The sequence below is a fragment of the Stylophora pistillata genome, chromosome 11 (genome assembly GCF_964205215.1).
Source record: "Stylophora pistillata chromosome 11, jaStyPist1.2, whole genome shotgun sequence".
NCBI classification, from domain to species: domain Eukaryota; kingdom Metazoa; phylum Cnidaria; class Anthozoa; order Scleractinia; family Pocilloporidae; genus Stylophora; species Stylophora pistillata.
In genome coordinates this window covers 19,380,298-19,393,916 of record NC_142529.1, presented here as the reverse complement: position 1 = coordinate 19,393,916, position 13,619 = coordinate 19,380,298, and the positions used below count along the sequence as shown (strand labels likewise).

The 13,619-nt window shown below is 38.5% G+C and overlaps 2 protein-coding genes across 2 annotated transcripts; both read left to right on the top strand.

Annotated features, from left to right (window-relative positions):
* Positions 1-134: 134 nt before the first annotated feature.
* On the top strand, positions 135-2,450 carry LOC148720486 (melanocyte-stimulating hormone receptor-like). The gene has a single exon (XM_088738918.1). The coding sequence runs from the start codon at positions 168-170 to the stop codon at positions 1,116-1,118; it is 951 nt and encodes a 316-aa protein (XP_088595044.1). The 5' UTR covers positions 135-167; the 3' UTR covers positions 1,119-2,450.
* Positions 2,451-4,284: 1,834 nt separating this feature from the next.
* LOC148720485 (uncharacterized) lies at positions 4,285-5,610 on the top strand. The gene has a single exon (XM_088737633.1). It carries the CDS (start codon positions 4,285-4,287, stop codon positions 5,569-5,571), a length of 1,287 nt encoding a protein of 428 aa, XP_088593759.1. The 3' UTR covers positions 5,572-5,610.
* The last annotated feature ends 8,009 nt before the right edge of the window (positions 5,611-13,619 follow it).

Genomic DNA, 13,619 nt, shown 5'->3' with positions numbered 1-13,619 from the left:
TTTTACTGACATTTTGTTTCCAAAATGAAACGCGTCAGTGTTGCCACAGGCGCCCCCTGCAAAGCTTTTTATTTAAAAAAGGCTCTTACGTCAAACGGAATGTGTTAACACCAGCTGGCTTTGCATCAGTGGAATTGTCGGTGTTACGAAAATATTGCTTGAAGATAATGACGCCGAATAACTACACTAGTTCAGATATATGGACTGAAACAGGAGAATTGTTATGTTTGACGCCAAGTTTTGTGGATGAAAAAGTCGAATACTTGAAAGGCCTCGCAGTCTTGAGTATCCTTTTATCTATTGCTGCATTTCTTGGGAATACTTTGATTCTGATTGCCTTGAGTAAGGAATCGGTTTCTCTTCACCAACCGTCCAAACTCTTGTTCCGCTGTCTGGCTGTAACTGATCTTTGTGTTGGACTAATCGCAGAACCCGTCGCTATAGTTTTTCTTCTTTCCTTGGTATTCCAACGCTCCAATCTTTGTCGATTCATGATGGTGGTTTTATCCGTAATTAATTATTCATTGTGTTCAGTATCTTTGTCGACGATGACTGCTATAAGCGTGGATAGACTTCTCGCCCTGACGTTAAGGCTGAGATACAAACAAATTGTAACTTTAAAACGTACATTTACCGTTGTAGTAACCATTTGGGTCACAGGCATTGCTGGAGCAGCGCTGTATGTTGTAGACCCCCGTATAACTGTCTGGTATGGTCGAATAGGTATACCAATGTGCCTAACACTTTCTTTCGTATCGTACGCAAAGATTTTCTACAAATTTCGTCGCTGGGTCCAAGTAAAAGATCATGAACAACAACAACCACAACAACTTAACCATATATCCCCACTAAACACGACTCGATACAGAAAAGCAGTGTACAGTTCGCTTTGGGTACAGGTGGTGTTAATCGTCTGCTATCTTCCTCATCACATAGTAATAACTTTCTCTAGCAATAGTGGATTAACATCGTCACACTTTCTCGCATGGAGTATAACTGGTGTTTTGGTCTACTTAAATTCTTCGTTAAACCCACTCCTTTACTGCTGGAAGATAACTGAGGTTAGACAAGCAGTTAAGGAGACAATAAGACAAGCACTTTTATGTTCGTGGAGTTAGATTCTTGTCCTAACTGTCAGAGGGAAATTGCTCTCTTTTATTGTCTCAGTAGAACTCTTTTTACTTCTCCTGATACGTTTGGGGGTTGTAAGTCCTGGCACTGCGTGATTGCTCTATGAATCAAGTGGGTTCACAGACATTTTCTCTTTGAATGATTTAATGAGGCACGTGAAGATGGCGCGATAGTGACTGCAGACCAGGGAAGAGAAAGGAAGAAAGCTCAGAACCCTCGTGTTTGCGTTCGTTAAATACTGCAAAGCCTTAATTATGGTCGATAATTGAAGAAAAAAATAGGAAGTCTGAGAACAAACTATGAGGGACGGTTTTAGATGGAGAACAGGTGGCTAGTGCAAATATCTGGTACAATCGGTGTCACTTAGCAGAGGAAAGAGATCTGATTCTGGCTCATTTTTTTGGAACTTTCTAGAACTTTCGTTGAGATGTGACATGTAAAATGTTCATGTTGTGATCCCTACTTGCTATAGAAAATAAGATAATTAATGCATAAAAGGAAGAGAAAATAAATACAAATATGAATATGAAAAGACATAAGCAACTTAATTGATTGCAAATTTTGAGGGAATTCGTTGATTAGTATGCATGCACGTAGGACACTCTAAGCTACCTACGGAATAAGTTTCGACGATTTATTCGTCGATATTCGAAACTTAGCATTCTCTGAAGAAAGTAATTACCTTGTAAATTTGAGAGAAATTTTGTCTTTCTTTAGGTAGCAAATGAGTAGTATAAGATGTGGAAAAAGGGTCATGATACCCAAGTTTCGCCTTCGTTACTCTTATTCTTGTGTCAGCTGAATATTATGTACTCATTTTCCCTTTCCTTAGACATTTATCGTTCATCCTTGTTTCCACGCATCATAATGCTAAGATATTTAAGCAATACAGGACTTCTTCCAGTTTTGCTTTCCGTAATGCAAACACGGGAGATGTTGGTCACCCTTCGAGCGTTTAGATGAGGCTATGTACTCATGGAAAAATCCTCTATCGCTGTTCAGGCCTGACCGCTTTCACAAAATATTTCTGAAATTAATTAAATAAATGACATTTGAAAACTGTTCACATACTGTCATCAAAACACGCATATTGAGTGATAAGAGAGCGTGTACTATCTGAAATATCTTTTAATACAAAATGAAAGCCTTCTTCGCTGGGCGAAAATAAAAAGCGAGCGAAAAATAAATGTATAATTAAGAAGAATACACAAGAATATTCGACGCTTTCATTTAAAGTCAAACAATGATCGCATCATAGGCAGGTGTTGTTAAGAAGTAAAAATTATTAATTACTGTCGTAAAACACGCGGCCACTTTTATTCACTGTTATTAAATGGAAAGTCTCATTAGAGGGTATTGATCTTATGATTTAGGAATTACATCTGTTGAAAATTGTCCTATTTCCAGTTTTTAAAGGAGAAAATCAATTTTCTAAAATGTCTAGGGGGTGCACAAAGTTTTTGGAGGTTGTTCTGTAAAAGAAGAGCAGCAAGGAAAACAACGCCTCGAGGCAACAGAATAGGAAATCAACATGCAAACGACTCAGTCTGCTTTCTGCGGCAGAACTTAGCGCATGCGCATATGCTATTCAGCTCTGTCAACTTAACCCTAGGCCTTCTGGAACTCTGGAATTGGGAACCGAGAAGTAAGGGAATCGTGTAGGAGGGCCCTCGTGTAGATATTCTTTTATGCGTCAGGAAATTGAAATTCATTAAAGTGCTGCATTTCATAGACAAGTGCAGATAACAAAGTGATGATAACCAAGGGACTTTGAACGATCAAAATGTCCTCCTAAAAAACAAAGGAATAAAGGCTGATAGTTTCGAAAGAAACTGTTTGGGGCTGCGTCAGTGGGAGTAACGAAATAATTTGGATATATCAACAAAGTTGAAATGGTAAATTGGCCACCGTAACGATTACAAAAGCTGACGTTTCGAGCGTTAGCCCTTCGTCGGAGCGAATAGAGGAATTGTGGGTTGTGTGTGCTTTTAAAGGCAGAAAATTGAGCTACGCTATTGGTGGGAACATGGCAACGAGAAAACCATGAATAAATTAGTGGAATGAAAAGCGTTCGTTGATCCCTGTGGGATTTAGACTGCCGGTTTGAAAGATGAGCTTTTGTTCAAGATTTTTACGGCTTACCGTGCTACCTAAGTGCAAGAAAAGACCGCAGATTGCCATATGTTGCTTAGAATGATTAGGTAAATTAAAATGTGTAGCGACTGGTTTCGATGTGTCCTTGTCATTCCTTTCCACGTCTCGAAGGTGTTCTCGGAATCGGTCACCTAGTCTTCTGCCTGTTTCGCCGATGTATATCTTTTTGCAATAAGTGCAAGTTATGCAATAGATTACATATTTGGCGGAGGTGCACGTGAAGTGATCGGTGCCTTCATTCTAAAGTTATTCCCAAGGGTGTTCGCTCCAATTTTCATGCATCTTCATTCACCAAACAATACCATCACCAAATTCAGTGCGCCCAAAATTCTTTTTCTCGTAACATCATGAGAATTACCATCAGAGCTATGTGCCCAAAACGTAATCACCTCACCGAACAAATCCTACATTTCCGCTCTGAACTTTCCAAAATCTGTCCAGCAGTTTCATTACAATCTATCCGCGCCAAAATGCAGGAAACTAATTCGAAACTTTTCAATCATTTGAACCAAATTAAGGCCCAAAAACTTTAAATTTACCAACTTATCGGTCCCCAAATCGCTAACCACTCATCACCAGAAAACCTCACAACTGTAGTTACCATTCCAGAAAACCTCTCACTTTCCGATTCAGAAAAATCCGTCCTCAGTAAGGGCTTAAATTTCGTTCCCATTTCTAAAACAACGGACGAATTCTCAATTAAACAAGACGTAGAAAAATTCCTTCCCCGCGTTCAATTAAGAGCCTTTTTTCACAACAAAGAGGATGATTCTAACACCTCGAACAAAGACACTTTCGAAACACTTTAGACTCGAAAGTCTAAAGGGACTCCCCCCAGAGGGCCAATTCGCATCATTAGACTTTTTTTTATCAAAAAATGCCGCCACGATATCAACAAACTAAATTTCAAACGTATTACCAAATTTTCTAATCTCTTTTCTGAAGAGTGGTCGGCTCTAAAAAGTCTTAGAAAACGCAAAGTTTCAGCTCGGCAGCATGATGGCGTGCGGACGTGTATCTGAAGACTCCACGAATTCCGCCGAATTTGTTGCCACTGAACCTTCTTCATCTCCCTTAAACCGATATCTACATTGGGACGACAAACAAAGTCTATTCAAGTGGAAAGGGAGCCTAACACAACCTCAGGGATTTTGTTCGAAAGTCCTAAATTTGGAAGTTTCTGCAACCGCGAGTCCCTCTGAAAGGTCTAGTTCTTTGAAGTCGAAGACAATCACGCTGGTTTTATCTAACAGTACCGGTACCCTTCAAGTCCAAGGTCCGGATGCAAAAGCAATGAAAGCCAAACTGAAGAAGCTACTCCAGTTACCGGTTGATGACGACTCAGTTATTCTCGTGAATGAAGAAGCTTCTACTCCGGCGTTTAACAAGAGTGCCAAATCAGTACAAGAGGAGTTGGACTGTCTGAAATCTGAAGTGCTGAACTTATGGGCTCATATAAAAGAGAAACCTAATGAGGAAGACCTGAGATCCGAAAATTCTCGACTTGGGGAGATAATTCTATCTTTGAAGGAAGAAAATAAAAATTTAGTCCAAGAACGCGATTCTTTAAGTTTTGCATTGCAAATCGTATCCAGAGAAGCAGCTACTCAATGCCGTTCAATGAGTAACACCTCTAACGAACATACCATTGTCCAAAATATGGATGAGTCAACACCTTGCGCCAACAAAGAACAAGGCTTCATTGTGAGATCAAAGAACAAAAGAAAGAAATCGAAAGGTAAAGGAGGTCCTAATAACACCCTGACAGGAAAAGAATCCGAACCCGAAAAACAACCAAAAGAGCGCACAACCCTGCTCATAAGAGATTCGATGATCTCAAGAATACCTGGAAAAGATCTGGGAAAAGCAGTTGGCCACAGGGTTATAGTCAAGCCTTTCTCGGGCGCTACGACAATGGCCATGAATCACTATCTCAAGCCAAATCTGGAATCTTCGCCCAATGAAGTGATTTTACACATTGGGACTAATGATCTTAAAACCAGGGAACCAAAGGCTGTTGCGGAATCGATTATGGATCTCGCGAGACAGATCGAGGGCACCTGCGATACTACAGTTACGCTGTCGGAGCTTGTATGTAGAAAATATAAGTTGGACCAGGCAGTGAAAACAGCCAATAAGCATCTAAAGAAGTTCTGCCATCAAAATGGATGGAAATTAATCCATCATGAGAACATATCTCATAGTGGACTCAACAAAGGTGGACTGCACTTAAATTTTAAAGGTAATGAGCAGTTTTATAATAATTTTAAATCGCACCTAGAATGAGATAATGTGCTGTCCGTCAATGCCGTGCGGGATCAATTAAACAACTACAAGGCCCAAAAATCTGTCTCAATATTGCCTCCTTTGCGCGGTTTTAGAATGGCATCACTCAATATTAATCAATTAATTACTCATATAGACGAATTAAGAATTATATTAGCAAACAATGATATCGATATTGTTTCCATAAATGAAACGAAACTGAACGAGAGTATTCAAGATCAAGAAGTTCATATTCCGGGATACGAAATAGTTCGCCGCGATAGACTAACAAAATGCGGCGGAGGGGTATGCTTCTATGTAAAAACTTCAATCAACTTTACAGTACGAAATGACCTACACATGGATACACTAGAAAATCTTTGCTTGAAAATCCATAAGCCAAATTCAAAATCTTTTGTAATTGTTACTTGGTACAGACCGCCTGACTCTCCTATTGGCATTTTCTCATCTTTTGAATCCCTAATTGGGAGATTGGATAGTGAAAATGTAGAATTTATTGTACTGGGAGACAAGAACTGTGACATGATCACTACTTGATATGACAATAACACATCCAAATTAAGGAGTATTGCTGATGTCTACGGACTCGAGCAGCTTATCTCTGAACCGACGAGGATAACACCCACCTCATCAACTCTAATTGATTTAATCTATACCAACTGCTCGGATAAGATTGCATGTTCGGGAGTTTGTCATATCGGAATAAGTGATCATAGCATGGTGTATGTATATAGAAAACTTGCCCTGAATGGGATGTCTAACGGACATAATTCTATTACATACAGAAATTTCCGAAATTTCGATCGCCAAAAGTTTCGTTATGATATTCTATCTCAATGTTGGGATAATGTACACGAGTCTTCCAACCCAAACGTGATGTGGCAGCAATGGAAATGTACATTTCTGGCTATCGCTGACAAACATGCCCCACTGAAAACGATGCGCGTTCGTTCACGGAGTTCTCCGTGGATTACCACTGAATTGAAAGACCTTATGCATAATAGAGACATATTAAAAATCAAAGCTAGCAAGACAAATGATCCTAACGATTGGGCATTATTTAAGAAACAAAGAAATGTAGTCAATAAGCAAATACGCTCAGCTAAGCAAGTTTATTACCAAAATAGTTTTAATAAGCAAACCAGCGACTCCCGAAAGACCTGGCAGACTATAAACGAGCTAACTTCTCGAAAATCTGGGAAAACGCCAGTGGCGTCACTAAAAGTGAAGGGATTGACGATAACTAATCCGTTGGAGCTATCAAACGAATTCAATAACCACTTTACTAATATTGGTCCAAAACTTGCTAGTGAGATAAATTGTGATAGTGGTAGCTATCAAAGATATCTTACCGCAACAGATAAACGGTTTAAGCTCCAACCCACCAATCCAGCTAAAGTATTTTCACTTTTAAATAAACTAGACAAGTCAAAGGCAACAGGCCTTGACAAAATATCTGCTAGGTTTATCGGGGAATGTGCTGATCTTATTTGTGTGCCGATATGTGATATTTCCAATCAATCTATTAGCCAAGGGACGTTCCCAGACGACTGGATATATATGCAAGGATTACCCCTCTTTATAAACAGGGTGACCTCGGTGATGCTAACAATTACCGCCCAATATCGGTGATTCCAATAATGGCGAAGGTGTTTGAAAGGATAGTTTATGAACAGTTATATGCCTATTTGGAAGAGCACGATATTTTATGTCAAAACCAATCATTCAACTGTAACAGCTTCGTTGGAAGCGACAGATTCTTGGGCATATAATATTGATAACGAGAAAATCAATGGAGTCATTTTTCTAGATTTGAAAAAAGCTTTTGACACTGTGGATCATCAGATCCTTCTATCGAAACTAAACTATTATGGTATAGATGGAAAATCTTTCAGATGGTTTCAGTCATATTTGGAAAATCGAACACAAAAATGCTCTGTCAACCGGTTGCTATCCAGTAGCTACTCGTTGACTTGCGGCGTCCCTCAAGGGACCATCCTCGGTCCATTATTGTTCTTAATATATATCAACGATCTTCCAAATTGCTTATCAAATTGTAAACCGAGAATGTATGCCGATGACACGCACCTCACATATGCGGGAAGCAATCTTGAGAACGTTCAGTTTTGTCTAAATGAAGACCTAGAAAACGTCTTCAACTGGCTACAAGCGAAGAAACTCACGTTGAACATGACTAAAACCGAATTCATGCTAATAGGGTCGAGGCAGAGACTGAATACTCTCACAGCTTCACCAACAATTAGAATGAACAATACTCAAGTGAGCCAGGTTACAGCTACAAAATCGCTTGGTGTAATAATAGATGATAAACTCGATTGGCATAGTCACATCGAAAAACTAACGAAAAAGATCGCCTCTGGTATCGGGGCCCTAAAGCGAATTAGGCACCTGATCCCAGCATCAACCTTACATCTCATCTACCAAGCTTTAGTAAAACCTCACTTTGATTACTGTGACATTGTTTGGGGTAGCTGTGGGAAAACGCTACGAGACAAACTGCAGAAGTTGCAGAATAGAGCAGCCCGTGTGTTGAAATTCTCTAACTATGATGCTGATGCAACTGAGCTACGCGAGTTTTTAGGGTGGAAAAATCTTGCACGCCAGCAGGAAATCCATAAAGCCACCATGATGTTTAGATGTCTGCACGGGCTAGCTCCAAGGTATCTATATTCAAAGTTTACATGGCGTGACTCTGCTTATGACCTCAGGGACTCTGAAAATAAGCTTAATGTTCCACTACCGCGCACTAATTATTACAGAAAAAGCTTTAGCTACAATGGCGCCACATTATGGAACAGTTTACCCAACGATATAAGGAACACAGAGTCTCTGGGGTTATTTAAACGTAAGATCAATGACATTCTTTAAGTCTAACGCACGGCATTCACGGAAAACAGCTTTAGTGTTATAGTATGTAGTTTTAATTTTAAATATCTTAGCGTATGTGATATGTACTGATGAATTGATCGTGTCTAAATAAAGATTACAATACAATTACAATACAAAAAGACATAGTTATCAAAGCGGCCGATAAGGGCGGCTCAGTCGTTGTTTGGCGCACCCACCTCTACCAAAAAGAAGCTTTGCGGCAACTTTCTGACACCTCTTTTTATCAAAAGGTCGACAAAGACCTCACTGCCAGCAATCAAAACTCAACGTCAAGAATACGATCAGAACTCATAACTAAACAAGAATTGCCAGCCACAGCAAAAAAACTCATCATAACCACTCCTAGAACTTCTCGTATTTACTTTTTACCTAAAATTCACAAACCTAACAACCCGGGTCGGCCCATTGTCTCGCCTTGTAGTTGCCCTACCGAACTTATCTCAGGCTATCTAGACAAAATTATGGCTCCCATCGTCAAAACTTTACCATCATATATTAAAGACAGCCAACACGCTCTTCAAACTTTTCGAGACTTTAATTTCCTTGGCCAAAAAAAACTTCTTTTCACCATGGATATTACGTCTTTTTACACTGTCATTCCTAATGGCGAAGGCCTTCTGGCCCTTAAACATTTTTTTGATCAACGTACTGTTAAGGAACCTAAATCTGAAACACTACTACGCTTAGCCGAACTAGTGCTCACACTCAATTGTTTTTCATTCGGAAACAACTTCTTCAAACAAACCAATGGTGTAGCCATGGGCACCAAAATGGGACCTAGCTATGCCAATCTTTTTGTAGGTTTTGTCGAACATCAATTTTTCAGCCAATACAACGGGTCCAAACCTGAACTCTACGGTCGATACATCTACGACTGTATCGGCGCTACCTCCTCTACCAGAGAGGAGCTCACTCAATTCATAACCGCAGTCAATTCTTTTCACCCGGCTCTGAAATATACCTGGGAAATTTCTGAAATTCTTTATCCTTTTTAGACATAAAAGTTTCAATTGAAGCTAACGGTTTATGCACTAGTGTGTATTACAAACCTACAGACTCGCATAATTACTTGTTATATTCGTCTTCGCATCCATCTCACGTAAAGAATTCCATTCCTTTTCTCAGTTTCTAAGACTTCGTCGTTTATGTGGTGATGACTCTGATTTCCACCACAAATCAGAGTCAATGTGCCAGTTCTTCGATAAATGTGGTTACCCTGTTTCCGTCGTTCAAGCGGGTTACCACCGCGCTCAACTTATTGATCGACATTCAGCACTACAAACATCACATAAGGAAGATTCCGACCGCATTCCATTCACTCTCACGTTTCACCCTCACAACCACTCAGCTAAATCCATCATTCTTAAAAACTTTAAATTACTACAAAACGATCCAGAGACAAGCACTATCTTTTCGCAGCCTCCTCTCATTTCATTCAAACGCGACAAAAACATAGGCAATTTTTTGGTCAGAAGTTCTTTTCAGACTAATCAACAACCAGGCACTTTTAAATGCGCTCGTGCACGATACAAAACGTGTCCTTTCATTCACAACACTGATAAAATATCGGGACCTAAACGATCCATTAAGATCACCGATCACTTCACGTGCACCTCCGCCAATGTAATCTATTGCATAACTTGCACTTATTGCAAAAAGATTTACATCGGCGAAACAGGCAGAAGACTAGGTGACCGATTCCGAGAACACCTTCGAGACGTGGAAAGGAATGATAAGGACACATCGAAACCAGTCGCTAGACATTTTAATTTACCTAATCATTCTAAGCAACATATGGCAATCTGCGTTTTTCCTTGCACTAAGGTAGCACGGAAAGCCGTAAAAATCTTGAACAAAAGCTCATCTTTCAAACCGGCAGTCTAAATCCCACAGGGATCAACGAACGCTTTTCATTCCACTAATTTATTCATGTTTTTTTTCGTTGCCATGTTCCCACCAATAACGTAGCTCAATTTTCTGCCTTTAAAAGCACACACAACCCACAATTCCTCTATTCGCTCCGACGAAGGGCTAACGCTCGAAACGTCAGCTTTTGTAATCGTTACGGTGGCCAATTTACCATTTCAACTTTGTTGATATATCCAAATTAACTCCTAAAAAACATTCACGTTCAGTTACCGCGTAAAGGTAACTGAATGTTAAAGGTGACTAATAATACTATGTGACTAAACACATAGTTAAAAGATAGTTACAATTTTTTAAAAGTATGTGAGAAAATAAAATACTTAATGTTATACCAACGTTTGGTGTCTATGTTTAAAAACTGTCTTTAATTCTGTACTTGTATTTCTTTTATGACTGATTCATAAAGAAATCTTACTCGGAATTTTGCTGGTTTTCCAACAGTTATACATGCATAATTTTGTTTCATCATCTTTTCTCTTAGTTTGAGAGTACTTTCTGTGCCCCAGAGGGGGTAATTACTTTGGAAGCCAATTTTGGTTATTAACACAACTTTTTGCCCTCTTTGTGATACCTAATTAAAAAGGAACCTAATTACGCAAAAAAAGAACACAAAATGGAGAATATAATTTCTTGGCAGAATTCTTTTACACATTTCAAGAATCCCCTTACAAATACCTTCAACAAGACTTCGGCAAAAATCCAAATATAGATGGGATGCCGATATTCATTTATTAATTGCTCTTGATCATTATATTAGTGAGGCGAACAATAAACTTCGCACTCGACTTTAATTTTTTTTTATGTTCCTCTCACTTTTTTAAGCTGTTACCTAACAGCCATTAGCCCATGGATTGTAGCTAAGATGAAATGGTTGCGTTGCAATGGGTTGATTGATTTCCCAAGACTCTACAATAAAGATATCCTATTTTTAAAACATTCAAAAAGCAAATATTATTCTAAGCACTTTTATTCCTCAAACTTCTGTTGCTTTTTAAAGCATTCTTGTTAACACTAGCTGGCTTTAGTTAGAGAACACTGAAAATTTCGCTGTTAGAAAACTGGACTGAATTTTTTTTTTGGCATGGATACGGTAGACTATGCACAAATCAGTACTTACTGTGGTGACGTGACAAAGTACCACTCATCTTTTTCCCTTCTGTTTTGATAAACAATAGGAATTTTTAAGGTTCTATGCAGCGGAAGCTCTTTTGAGCCATGCGCGCGGTCAGGTTACAGAGCTATTTTCAAAATGGCGGCATCCACAGTTGAATTTATCGTAACACACAACTACACCAACTCTTATGGACACAGTTCAGTAATTTATTAATTATCTAACCGTCACTCAAAACAATTAAATTTTTTGTTGAATCAAATTGCATCTAGTAAGTGTCCTCTTTCATTCAATAAATGATTTGAAAAGAAAATTATCCTAATCATACACCACCTCGCTTAATCAATTTTCTCACACTTAGAAGAAATAACTATTGGCCGATCAAGCCGTAGTCGAATTAAAAATTGTGGCTTAATTAAATCTATTCCGAGCTCACAGTGAAAGACAAGTTCAGTTTTTGAACAGGCGAAACAAACTTAGTTAAACGGTTCCTGCTCTCAGAAGGTGAGCCTGGATTATTTCACCAATCCACCATTGTCTCTCCAAGCACTCCTCTTATATTCAAGGTAGGTTACGGCAGGATTACCTTTGTGAATTTTTTCGTTGTGCAGATCAAATATTCTTTTTTGATCCAAGCCATCTGGGATCCAGTCGTTCTTGTTTCTTTTTGTGAAGAAAACTGTGATCAGTTTGTCCAAAAGTTCTTTGTTTCTTGTGAACTCGTCATGTATCACCTTTCCGTCAAAGGTGACCCAATAATCTTCGATTTCTTGTTTCTCGTTTTGAATGAGGGATGAAGCGAGGCGTGACCTGATCAACACAACACAGTCACTATTGCGAACGGCCCATGTAAAATCTTGTTTCTCTGCTAAAATATCGAGGATATTTCTCACTTCTGCTGTGTTTCGTAGTTTACCAGCTAAACAATCCAATAGTTTCTGGGCTTTGTTGCCTTCACTGTTAGTGTACAAGTACAGAACTTATTTCATTTTTTAAGTCTCGTTACTGTGAGTTATTAACAATAGGGTTGAATTCACAAATCAGTGTTCTTAAATGTCTTCGGTAAACTATGATATATGACTCCAATAATCGACCGAGAGACAGCTTGTTTACGTATTACACTGAAGCAAATCAGGGAGTAGTGGCAAGAAAAGCAAAAATCGCAGAGCTTTGATTAACATTTTAATTTTTTTGTATTTTATAACAGGCAGTTTATTTAACATAAGGAATCTAGAATTCTGTATAAACTGGCCTAATTACTCAGATATCTCTTTTTTATACTTGTATATATATTTAACTCCTTGTTTTTGTTTTGATTATCTGTGCAATTGAATTTGAGTAAATGAGTAAATGAGTAAATAAATAAATTTATAGTCAAGGCAAATATGTGAAATGCTTGCGGAATTTGTGAAAAAAACAGCCACAGCAAATATATATGTTTTTCGAAATGCTATTCAAAGCAAGAGCAAGCACTTCACCAGAGCTCTCAAATTCCGAAAGCAAAAGAGCTAAATACTCTATTATTTTAAGGTGCTTAGGCTGTTCAATGGACATGTATCCTTGAAAGGAACACAGTGCAGAATCAAACAGGACTCATAACAGATGTGAAAAAGAAACTAATTTGTTTGCATAATTAACATCGTTTGTTGTAAAGATAACCTCAAAAGAACACATTTTCAACAAATACACGTGTGTCCGCCTTTTCCTTTCGAATTGATCGCTTTATTTGCCTTGACTTCTCAAAAATCAGGAACTGTAAGCAAAACTAAAGGCTGGTCCTTGGATGAATTTTGAAGCAGGTGAAAGCTCTTGTCTCTCTCCGTTCTGCTGAAAGTACATTGATTAATTGGCTCTGTAAGGCTAGTTCCGGTGAAATTAGGACGGTTTAAGTTAGGCCTCATCAATAATAATAATAATAATAATAATAATAATAACAATAATGGTAATAATAATAATAATAACAGCGGTTTAATGACGACTTTTCTACAGGGTAGCTCTACATTCATCATGCAGTAAACATGTAACTATGTTACTGATAAACAATAATGATAAAAAAGAAAAAAAAGATTGGATGTATGTGCAATTAGTATACTTTCAGAGC

Bases quoted from the DNA above. Each gene is read 5' to 3' on its own strand.
- LOC148720485 (XM_088737633.1), top strand. From the start codon at position 4,285: ATGGCGTGCGGACGTGTATCTGAAGACTCCACGAATTCCGCCGAATTT.
- LOC148720486 (XM_088738918.1), top strand. From the start codon at position 168: ATGACGCCGAATAACTACACTAGTTCAGATATATGGACTGAAACAGGA.